Raw genomic sequence first — 12,976 nt, 5'->3', positions numbered from 1 at the left:
GGTACAACGTCCGCATTGCTGAAGACGCCGCACCGATCCGCCTGTCGATCTCACGATCCACTCTTCCCCCACTCGTGAACAAGACTCCTAGGTACTTGAACTCCTCCACTTGGGGCAGGGCCTCCTCCCCAACCCGGAGATGGCATTCCACCCTTTTCCGGGCGAGAACCATGGACTCGGACTTGGAGGTGCTGATTCTCATTCCGGTCGCTTCACACTCGGCTGCGAAATGATCCAGTGAGAGCTGAAGATCCCGGTCAGATGAAACCATCAGGACCACATCATCTGCAAAAAGCAGAGACGTAATCCTGCGGTCACCAAACCGGAACCCCTCAACGCCTTGACTGCGCCTAGAAATTCCATCCATAAAAGTTATGAACAGAATCGGTGACAAAGGACAGCCTTGGCGGAGTCCAACCCTCACTGGAAATGGGTTCGACTTACTGCCACCAATGCGGACCAAGCTCTGGCACTGATCGTACAGGGAGAGGACCGCCACAATAACACAGTCCGATACCCCATACTCTCTGAGCACTCCCCACAGGACCTTCCGAGGGACACGGTCAAATGCCTTCTCCAAGTCCACGAAGCACATGTAGACTGGTTGGGCAAACTCCCATGCACCCTCAAGAACCCTGCCGAGAGTATAGAGCTGGTCCACAGTTCCACGACCAGGACGAAAACCACACTGTTCCTCCTGAATCCGAGGTTCGACTATCCGGCGTAGCCTCCTCTCCAGTACACCTGAATAAACCTTACCGGGAAGGCTGAGGAGTGTGATCCCACGATAGTTGGAACACACCCTCCGGTCCCCCTTCTTAAAGAGAGGAACCACCACCCCGGTCTGCCAATCCAGAGGTACCGCCCCCGATGTCCACGCGATGCTGCAGAGTCTTGTCAACCAAGAACCCCCCACAGCATCCAGAGCCTTAAGGAACTCCGGGCGTACCTCATCCACCCCTGGGGCCTTGCCACCGAGGAGCTTTTTAACTACCTCAGGGACCTCAGCCCCAGAAATAGGAGAGTCCACCACAGATTCCCCAGGCACTGCTTCCTCATAGGAAGACGTGTTGGTGGGATAGAGGAGGTCTTCGAAGTATTCCTTCCACCTATCCACAACATCTGCAGTTGAGGTCAGCAGAACACCATCCGCACCATACACGGTGTTGATAGTGCACTGCTTCCCCTTCCTGAGGCGGCGGACGGTGGTCCAGAATCGCTTCGAAGCCGTCCGGAAGTCGTTTTCCATGGCTTCCCCGAACTCCTCCCATGTCCGAGTTTTTGCCTCAGCGACCGCTGAAGCTGCACACCGCTTGACCTGTCGGTACCTGTCCACTTCCTCCGGAGTCCTATGAGCCAAAAGGACCCGATAGGACTCCTTCTTCAACTTGACGGCATCCCTCACCGCTGGTGTCCACCAAGGGGTTTTAGGATTGCCGCCTCGACAAGCACCAACTACCTTGCGGCCACAGCTCCGATCAGCCGCCTTGACAATAGAGGTGCGGAACATGGTCCACTCGGACTCAATGTCCAGCACCTCCCTCGTGACATGCTCAAAGTTCTTCCGGAGGTGGGAATTGAAACTTTCTCTGACAGGAGACTCTGCCAGACATTCCCAGCAGACCCTCACAATGCGTTTGGGCCTCCCAGGTCTGTCCGGCATCCTCCCCCACCATCGCAGCCAACTCACCACCAGGTGGTGATCAGTAGAAAGCTCCGCCCCTCTCTTCACCCGAGTGTCCAAAACATAAGGCCGCAAATCCGATGACACAACTACAAAGTCGATCATGGAACTGCGGCCTAGGGTGTCCTGGTGCCAAGTGCACATATGGACACCCTTATGTTTGAACATGGTGTTTGTTATGGACAAACTGTGACGAGCACCAAAGTCCAATAACAAAACACCACTCGGGTTCAGATCCGGGCGGCCATTCTTCCCAATCACGCCTCTCCAGGTTTAACTGTCGTTGCCAACGTGAGCGTTGAAGTCCCCCAGTAGGACAAGGGAATCACCCGGGGGAGCACTTTCCAGCACTCCCTCGAGTACTCCCAAAAAGGGTGGGTACTCTGAACTGCTGTTTGGTGCATAAGCACAAACAACAGTCAGGACCCGTCCCCCCACCCGAAGGCGGAGGGAGGCTACCCTTTCGTCCACCGGGTTAAACTCCAACGTGCAGGCTCTGAGCCGGGGGGCAACAAGAATTGCCACCCAGGCCGGCGCCTCTCACTGCCGGCAACGCCAGACTGGAAGAGGGTCCAGTCCCTCTCGAGAGAAGTGGTTCCAGAGCCCTTGCTGTGCGTCGAAGTGAGTCCGACTATATCCAGCCGGAACTTCTCGACTTCGCGCTCTAGCTCAGGCTCTTTCCTCCCCAGTGAGGTGACGTTCCACGTCCCAAGAGCTAGCTTCTGTAGCCGAGGATCGGACCGCCAAGTGCCCTGCCTTCGGCTGCCGCCCAGCTCACATTGCATAGAGGTCGGGTGCTGACAACATAATAATTTTAAATATTACATAGTGTGCCTTTAAGAGTATTTTCACAACAAATAAATTACTTGGACTGAGTAGAACTATAGTCATGGTAGAACAACAAAAGATGTTGGGACTGGAAAAACATTTAAAACAGATGAATGTGCCCGTTCATGTGTTGGCAGGCAAACACACGTGTAAAAAATATAATGTAACTAAAATGACTTGCATTTAGTGAAGGATCACGGATGCCCAGCACCTGGATATGTGCCACCCGAATAAGATTGCTCCCTCAAGATGTGCACCGGATAAGATTGTCAGCCACTACAATATGAAGTATAAATGATAAAACATTGAATATTAAGAGTATGTGAACCATTCCTACCATGTTTATTTCCTTGACAAACTCCTTAAAATGTTGTAATCCATCAGCAATATCTGGCCATCCAGCCCATTTCTATCGATGTCCCTCGAGGATGTCAAATATGGAAAGTGTTTTGCATATTACCCATCAGGCCTAGTAAACGGGTTGTATGGGAGTTTTTTTTAATTGTGTTTGGTACTATCAGACTTTTTTTTTTTTTTAAATAGCCACATAGTTCAGTGGGCAACTTGTGTGTTTTTGTATCACATTTTTAACGTTCTGTGTTGGTGTTTGATTAATTGGACCCTGAATTGAGCAATTATTTGGCGTTACCACTAGATGAAGCCCGAGTGATATGCGTGTACCACAGTTTAAAAAACACTGCTCCAAATCGTTCTGCCTCTGAGTGGGGTTAGATTCCACCCCCTAGACCAGGGGTCACCAACCTTTTTGCAACCAAGAGCTACTTCTTGGGTACTGATTAATGCGAAGGGCTACCAGTTTGATTCACACTTAAAAAAATTGCCAGAAATAGCCTATTTGCTCAATTTACCTTTAATAAATAAATCTATATTCCAGTATATATAAAAAAAAATGGGTATTTCTGTCTGTCATTTCGTCGTACATTTATTTTCCTTTTACGGAAGGTTTTTTGTAGAGAATAAAATATGAAAAAAAAACACTTAATTGAATGGTTTAAAAGAGGAGAAAACAGGAAAAAAAATGAAAATTAAATTTTGAAACATAGTTTATCTTTAATTTCGACTCTTTAAAATTCAAAATTCAACCGGAAAAAAGAAGAGAAAAACTAGCTAATTCGAATCCTATTGAAAAAATTAAAAAAATAATTTATGGAACATCAATAGTAATTTTTCCTGATTAAGATTAATTTCATAATTTTGATGACATGTTTTGGTTAAAATCCATTTTGCATTTTGTTTGAATATATAACAAATTGGACCAAGCTATATTTCTAACAAAGACAAAACATTATTTCTTCTAGATTTTCCAGAAACAAAAAGAAATTCAAAAGACTTTGAAATAAGATTTAATTTTGATTCTAAAGATTTTCTAGATTTGCCAGAATAATTTTTTTGAATATTAATCATTATAAGTTTGAAGAAATATTTCACAAATATTCTTCGTCGAAAAAACAGAAGCTAAAATGAAGAATTAAATTAAAATTTATTTATTATTCTTTACAATAAAAAGATACATTTACTTGAACATTGATTTAAATTGTCAGGAAAGAAGAGGCAGGAATTTAAAAGGTAAAAAAAGGTATATGTGTCTAAAAATCCTAAAATCATTTTTAAGGTTGTATTTTTTCTCTAAAATTGTCTTTCTGAAAGTTCCATCTATCCATTTTCTACCGCTTATTCCCTTTTGGGGTGGCGGGGGGCGCTGGTGCCTATCTCAGCTACAATTGGGTTGAGGGTAGTTTACACCCTGGACAAGTCGCTACCTCATCGCAGTTTCTGAAAGTTATAAGAAGAAAAGTAAAAAAATAAATGAATTTATTTAAACAAGTGAAGACCAAGTCTTTAAAATATTTTCTTGGATTTTCAAATTTTATTTGAGTTTTGTCTCTCTTAGAATTAAAAATGTTGAGTAAAGCGAGACCAGGTTGCTAGTAAATAAGTAAAAAAAAAAAATAGAGGCAGCTTACTGGTAAGTGCTGCTGTTTGAGCTATTTTAAGAACAGGCCAGCCGGTGACTCATCTGGTCCTTACGGGCTACCTGGTGCCCGCGGGCACCGCGTTGGTGACCCTAGACACACTGTGGGTGAAAGCATCTGATTAAACCTCATCCACACGCGCACACACGCGCGCGCGCGCACACACACACACACACACACACACACACACACACACACACACACACACACACACACGAGCAAAATATGGTTGCTTGTTTGTAGTAAGTACAGTTCAGTGGCATTGTGACTTTTGCCACACTTAAAAGTTTTGTCAAACAAAACTTGAATTTTACAAAAGAAGTGGTCAAACGACTTTCCTTGGCTTGATTATAATGCAGTACAGAAGAGAGTTTTGTGTTTTATCGCAAGGCAATTACCGTGACCAGGACAAACTCAAACTATTTTCTGTGAAATTAGACCCCACCTTATCACTTCTGGATTTCGAAATGGAAAAAAAAGCTATCAAAACATTTAAAGCACACATGAATGGTCAAACGCATCAGCATGCTGTCTCTGTGACGACACAAGAAAGTCACCCTATAAATGAAACCAGCTGACAACACACACTGTCTGGGGAAAATTGTATTTGTATGTGTGCACATGTGCATGTGTGCCCCAATCATCTAATTTTCTCAAGAATCGACAGTGCTCCTTATAGTCCGATGCGCCTAATGTACGGAATAATTCTGGTTGTGCTTACTGATCCCAAAGCTATTTTATTTGGTACATGGTGTAATGATAAGTGTGACCAGTAGATGGTAGTCACACATAAGAGATATGTGTAGACTGCAATATGACGCCAGTAAACAACACCAAAACTTTAAATGTCCCATTAAAAATAAAGAAAATTTCAAACGGCACACAAAATTCCGTCAAAATGTTATAGTATGACTTTGAAGCCGATCCGCTTGATGGATTGTTGGCCCATTACGGCAACCATAGTCTTAGATACAAGTATAACTACGGTGTGTGTACAAGGACCGCAAAATGGCACACATTAGCAGACATATTAGCTGCTGTTTTGTTCCACAATATTATGCAAAACCAACTTTTCTTACCTTTCGGTACGTGCTGATGTGTACTTGAGATCTGCATAAGTCCTGAAAATTTGCGCACATCCGCCACTGTAGTCCGTGGCGAAACTACCAGTGTAGTGGTTTTACAGCATTCACCGTTGCACTAGTGAGCCACGGATGAGGAGATGCTGCTCCGTTATTGACTTAAGTAAAGTCTGAATGTCATTAAAACAGTTAGCTCCATCTTTTGATATTTCTTCCACTCCCGTCCTTGCACGCTACACCGCTACAACAAAGATGACGGGGAAAAGATGATGTCGAAGGTGAGCCAAGTAAGAAAGACCGCACACAAAACGGCGCAACCAGAAGGGACTGTCAGAAACTGGCTCGAAGACAATGTGTAAAACATCATATATGCAACATTTTCACCAAATGCATGTTATGTAGACCACAAAGAAATGTTTTAAATTTTGAAAAAAAAATCCTTTAATGCGCCTTATAATCTGGCACGCCATTGGTATGAAAAAAGACCTGAATAGACCTGCTCATTGGCAGTGCACTTTATAATCCGCCATATAGTCCAGAAAATACGGTGCTTAGTCACCGATGATACAACGCTGACACAAAATATGTTTTTAGCATTTTTTTATTTCTTTTTTTAATAAAAAACATCAATCAGTATTGATCCACATATAACTATTAGACCAATCCAAAATTAAATAGAGTAACCGTATGTAAAATATATCAGGTCTAAAGTACAAATGCAAATGTGCAAAGACTAATGTACATGATTGGACATGAGTTTCCATACATGTTTCATGTTCGTTCCATGTTTTCTGCTCAGTGCAAGCCATCAGTATGATTTAAATTGGTTGCTCTTTCATCGAACACACCTTCTAGGGTACAGGAAACATATATACATAATACATGTCCCTATGTATAGAAACATATGGCCCACCATGTAGATCTATACACTCAATGCATATATGCATACAGCATAACTGTGTCATATTTTACGAGCAAGTGCAACAAATACAGCAGGATGATGTTCAATATGAATTATAGCAGAGGTCGGCAACCTTTACCACTCAAAAAGCGATTGTGACCCGTTTCACAAAAAAAAGAAGATAATTGGAGCCGCAATCATTCTCGCTAATATCTACTGGTGGTCAACCAGATAACAATAATAATCAATCAATGTTTACTTATATAACCCTAAATCACTAGTGTCTCAAAGGGCTGCACAAACCCCAACACAAACCACTACCACATCTTCGGTAGGCCCACATAAGGGCAAAGAAAACTCACACCCAGTGGGACGTCGGTGACAATGATGACTAAGAACCTTGGAGAGGACGAAAGCAATGGATGTCGAGCGAGTCTAACATGATACTGTGAAAGTTCAATCCATAACGGATCCAACACAGTCGCGAGAGTCCAGTCCAAAGCGGATCCAACACAGCAGCGAGAGTCCCGTTCACTGCGGAGCCAGCAGGAAGGAAACCATCCCAAGCGGAGGCGGTTCAACAGCGCAGAGATGTCCCCAACCGATACACAGGCAAGCAGTACATGGCCACCGGATCGGACCGGACCCCCTCCACAAGGGAGAGTGGGACATAGGAGAAAAAGAAAAGAAACGGCAGATCAACTGGTCTAAAAAGGGTGTGCTTTGAAACCATTGCCTTTAACGCTTTCTACAGCATGTACAAACAGCTTGCCAGCCCAGCAACATGTTGTACGTGGCTTCCGCTGATAAACGTACACGACTGCAAGGAATTTAGTCAACAGCCATACAGGTTACACTGAAGGTTGTGATATAAACAACTTTAACACTCTTACTAATATGCGCCACACTGTGAACCCACACCAAACAAGAATGACAATTACATTTCGGGAGAACATCCTCACAGTAACATAACATAAACGCAACATAACCATTACCCAGAATCCCATGCATCCATGACTATTCCAGGCTATATTTTACACCCTGCTAGCACCAAACCCCGCACCCTCCAACCCCCCTCCGTGCGTCGGTTGAGGTGGGCGGGGTTGGGGGTGCGGGGGTGTATAATATAGCCTGTAAAAGTCATGGATGCATGTAAAGCCATCACGGCACGCCCTCAATATTGTAGTCCGAGTGAAATTCGGAGAATGTTAACCTCGGGTGCACCAAAATCCGGAAACTCCCATAAAACAATCGGGGGGTGGGGGGTCGGCGATTATGCAGCTGAGCCATGTGCAGCTGAGCCACATCAGAGTGGCCAAAGAGCGGCTCCGGAGCCGCGGGTTGCCAATCCCTGATTTATAGCATAAACCGAAGCCGTAGGTTGAGTCAAATGTTATGATTAAAAATAATGGTTACTCCCCTTCAGTTTAATGTGGGTCTTTGAGATAAAAGTCTATATAAACAGAAGGCACGGACAAGAACAAATGTATGAAGGGATTTCATGTTTGGCTTGCTAAACCTTTTTTTTTTTCTTTTTCTTCTGAAATGGCTATATCTCCAAAGGGCATATGCCATGGGCAAAATAAATGACAGACACATAACAAAATATTAGTTGCCCTTTAGAACAAAATGAGAATGCAAGCTCGGCAGCAGTTTGTCTCTGGAAGCTGTTTTTTTAATGGATTTTCGAAAATACCTGGAGCCTCCGACTTTTGAGAGGTTAAAAACCTGCAGCAACAAAACAAGCCATTGCAGCTTTGACTGAGTTAATGGTGATGAGAAAACAAATAGAACTGAACGTGTTCAATATCAAAAAGATATTTGTCCGAGTTCACGAAAGCATTTTAACAAGCTTCTGCTTTCTCCTCCAAAAATGCAGCAAATTCCAAAAAACACTGGAGTGCTCCTGTTGTGGCCAATTAATTTCATTCGATACATTTTTTAATTACAGTGTTGTATTTTTCTATATTCAAACAAAGCGTTACTGTTGAAACTGTGGGTAATGTTACATCCATCCATCCATTTTCTACCGCTTATTCCCCCTGGGATCGCGGGGGGTGCTGATGCCTATCTCAGCTACAATCGGGCAGAAGGCATGATACACCCTGGACAAGTTTCCACCTCATCGCAGGGTAATGTTACAGTTGCAAAAAAAAATAGCTATGCTTGTTAAATAAAACCTATATCTTGTTTTAATATTTAGGACTACACTACTACTACTACACTACTACTACTACACTACTGCATTTTAAATTTTGGTCGTTGTGGTGGCACTTGGAGAGCCAAGTGTTTTCTGAGGTGGTACTTGGTAAAACAAGTTTAAGAATCACTGGTATAGAGGAACTTGGACCACTTGACACATTGGCAGACCCTTGCATTAGCATTTTAACTTTGCTAGCAAACATAGAACCCTGATGTACATAACTGAAGCAGTCCTCAAGGCACCACTTTAGGTCCTCTCTTTTTTGGCATCTAAAAATATTTGCAGTCAGTAGTCATTAGTTCAACTTATTTAATTATACTAGTAGTGTGTTCCTCAAGGTTCCATTATAGGCCCTCTCTTTTTCATCATTTGGGCAATTCAACTTGCAAGTTTAGTCGTATAAACTTTTTTGCGGAAGGTCTTTAAAAACAGCAGAGCAGTGCTGTAACTCTGACAAAAAAGGTACGGTGAATTCCGGACTGTAAGCCGTTACCTTTTTCCTACGTTTTTAACCCTACAGATTATAAACAGTGCGGCTAATTTGTGGATTTTTCTTTGCTAACGGCCGTAATGCAAAATGAAAAAAAAACAAAAAAACAAGCAAACACATTTATTAGGTGTGTTATTGTTTGTGCTATGACGCTATATTTTGGATGACTTTGCTCACTGCAGGTTCTGCAGTGTCTTTCCATGTAGTCCTTTCAACTGTAAAGTCTTCGAGCCGTCCCCAGCGTTTTTACTCATATGGATTCTCCATTTATCACGCCGAGTATTGTTTTACAATATAACATAAACTGTTTATACTTACTAAACCGTCTTTTTATGCATATCTGTATTATATGCATAAATATCGTAATGTAATCAAGCTAGCACTGTAAATATGCTAACACATTTACGAGTGTCCATAATAGTATTTTTAGCTTACAATAGGACTTTTTTGTATTGTTTCAGTTTCATAAATTCCTCAGTAAATTTACCAAAACGTCACTGTGGTGTTATTGAGTCTGTTTTGCTGATTGGAGAGCTAGCTTCCACAGCTACTGGATGAGGTGAGTGAGTGACGATGATTTCTGTTTTGTTTGAGCAGCCGTTTTACTGTCGTATTTCAGGCCCCGTTTGAATACAATTAAAGTATGTAAATAAACATTTACAAAATATTTGTGTGTAAATAACTCATTTTGCAACGTATGTACTCTATGTGCTGCTTATAGTCCGGCGCGGCTAATGTACATACCCCATTTCCATATGAGTTGGGGAAATTGTGTTGTATGTAAATATAAACGGAATACAATGATTTGCAAATCATTTTCAACCCAAATTCAGTTGAATATGCTACAAAGGCTGCAGGCTGATTGGGAACAGGTGACTGCCATGATTGGGCATAAAAGCAGCTTCCATGAAATGCTAAGTCTTTCACAAACAAGGGTGGGGTGAGGGTCACCAATTTCTAAGCAAATTGTCGAACAGTTTTAGAACAACATTTCTCAACGCGCTATTGCAGGGAATTTAGGGATTTTACCATCTACGGTCCGTAAAATCATCAAAAGGTTCAGAGAATCTGGAGAAATCACTGCACGTAAGCAATGATATTACGGACCTTTGATCCCTCAAGCGGTCCTGTATCAAAAACCAACATTGGTGTGTAAAGGATATCACCACATGAACTCAGGAACACTTCATAAAACCACTGTCAGTAACTACAGTTGGTCGCTACATCTGTAAGTGCAAGTTAAAACTCTACTATGCAAAGCGAAAGCCTTTTATCAACAACACAAAGGAATGCCGCTGGCTTTGCTGGGCCAGAGCTCATCTAAAATGGACTGATGCAAAGTGGAAAAGTATTCTGTGGTCTGACGAGTCCACATTTAAAATTACATTTGGAAACTGTGGACGTGGTGTCCTCCCGAACAAAGAGGAAAATAACCATTCGGATTGTTATAGGCGCAGAGTTCAAAAGCCAGCATCTGTGATGGTATGGGGGTGTATTAGTGCCCAAAGCATGGGTAACTTACACATCTGTGAAGGCACCATTAATGCTGAATGGTCCATACATGTTTTGGAACAACAAATGTTGTCATCCAAGCAACTTTATCATGGACGCTCCTGCTTATTTCAGCAAAACAATACCAAGCCACATGTTACAACAGCGTGGCTTTGTAGTAAAAGAGTGCGGGTACTCTCCTGGCCAGCTTGCAGTCCAGACATGTCTACCGTCTTCAGAAATGTGTGGCGCATTATGAAGCGTAAAATATGACAGCAAGACCCTGGACTGTTGAACAACTTAAGCTGTACATCAAGCAAGAATGGTAAATAATTCCACTTTCAAAGCTTCGACAAATAGTTTCCTCAGTTCCCAAACGTTTATTGAGTGTTGTTAAAAGAAAATGTGATGTAACACAGTGGTGAACATGCCCTTTCCCAACTACTTTGGCACGTGTTGCAGCCATGAAATTCTAAGTTAATTATTATTTGCAAAAAAAAAAAGTTTATGAGTTTGAACATCAAATATCTTGTCTTTGTAGTGCATTCAACTGAATATGGGTTGAAAAGGATTTGCTAATCATTGTATTCGTTTATATTTACATCCAACACAATTTTCCAACTCATATGGAAACGGGGTTTGTATGTAAAAAAATGTTTGCCCTAAAATTTGCGGCTTGCGCTATACTCCGCAAAATACAATAGACAAAATCAAATGTGTATGTAAAAGATGCTGGTTCTCCCAAACATAAAACTAATATTGAAGGGAGAAGTCCGGTCCCTGGGTCATTGGCTTTCTGGAAATATGGCTGCCAAAACAATTTAGTTGAATATCCCTGCTATCAAGCCTCAATTCCCGATTACTTTTTTATGAAGGTATTGTTTTTGATCACATGCTCCGCCTTGCTTTTGCTTCAGGTATGACGACAAGGAGGATGACACAACTGGCGAGGAGAGGACCGATAATGCATGCGTACCTCAGTACCAAAGTACCACTTTGCAAGTCCTCACACATTTCGTGTCCGAAACTGACGAGGTCAGAGGCGCTGTGGAGGAAGACAACGAAGATCAGCAGAACTTTCTGCTGGGCAGCGACTGGCAGGTGGACATGACACAACTGGTCAAGGACTTCCTGCGGGTGGAGGACACAAAGATTGCCCAATTATGGGAGGGACAAGTCATAATTGGGCTGAGCGCTGGAACGACCAAAATACAGGTTGGGTGTGCATTTTTATAGATTTTCACCCAACACGTTATCATAGTTAATAGTTATGCTTTTTATCATTTACCACAGTATAGTTCACATTTCTAGAACGAGTGTTTCCCAAACATGCATCTTTAATACGCTTATTTTTTTCCTGTGTAAATAAAGTGAAATAATTCATTTAATTTTATCAACTACACAGGGGATGTATTAAAGTTAGTAGTGGCAGGCCATGCATTTCCCACCTAGGCCTTCAGTGATGTCCGCCTTCAATGATTACCTCTCAAAATACCATCATTTATGTCACCATATAAACAACAGAAATACTATACCAGGGGTCGGCAACCCAAAATGTTGAAAGAGCCATATGGGTCCAAAAATAAACAAAACCAGTTCTTCTGGAGCCGCAAAAACTTAAAAGCCTTATATAATTCTTATAATGAAGACAACACGTGGTGATTGTTTTTAAATTAGTTATTAACTATCAAAATGACTATGTTTCACAGGCTGACACAAATCTTTGTCAATAGAAATGTTGAAATGTAATATTTATTCTACACATTTTTGTAACATTGGAAAAAATTAGGGCTTCACGGTGGCAGAGGGGTTAGTGCGTCTGCCTCACAATACGAGGGTCCTGCAGTCTTGGGTTCAAATCCAGGCTCGGGATCTTTCTGTGTGGAGTTTGCATGTTCTCCCCGTGAATGCGTGGGTTCCCTCCGGGTACTCCGGCTTCCTCCCACTTCCAAAGACATGCACCTGGGGATAGGTTAATTGGCAACACTAAAAAAAATGGTCCCTAGTGTGTGAATGTGAGTGTGAATGTTGTCTGTCTATCTGTGTTGGCCCTGCGATGAGGTGGCGACTTGTCCAGGGTGTACCCCGCCCTCCGCCCGATTGTAGCTGAGATAGGCGCCAGCGCCCCCCGCGACCCCAAAAGGGAATAAGCGGTAGAAAATGGATGGATGGATGGATGGAAAAAATTAGTAAAACGGAGGCTTCTGTGAGGTTGAGATTACTCCTAGAAATGTCTTGCTTAGAATGTCCAAAGGTATGTAAGGTGTCTAAGTTAAAGGAAACAGCAGGCCATCGTCTTCTAA

General features: G+C 42.6%; 1 protein-coding gene across 1 annotated transcript in view; it reads left to right on the top strand.

Moving 5' to 3' along the window:
* The window catches only part of si:dkey-112m2.1 (transmembrane protein 132C), a 591,189-nt gene that overhangs the window by 564,736 nt on the left and 13,477 nt on the right, over positions 1–12,976 (top strand). The window contains exon 8 of the mRNA XM_061876686.1: positions 11,591–11,888. Within this exon, the coding sequence (XP_061732670.1) occupies positions 11,591–11,888 (298 nt within the window). The remainder of the gene's footprint in view (positions 1–11,590; positions 11,889–12,976) is intronic.

This window comes from Nerophis ophidion, linkage group LG17, assembly GCF_033978795.1.
Source record: "Nerophis ophidion isolate RoL-2023_Sa linkage group LG17, RoL_Noph_v1.0, whole genome shotgun sequence".
In the NCBI taxonomy this organism is placed as follows: domain Eukaryota; kingdom Metazoa; phylum Chordata; class Actinopteri; order Syngnathiformes; family Syngnathidae; genus Nerophis; species Nerophis ophidion.
Note: the sequence above shows the minus strand (reverse complement) of the source record. Positions and strands in the feature narration are given on the sequence as shown.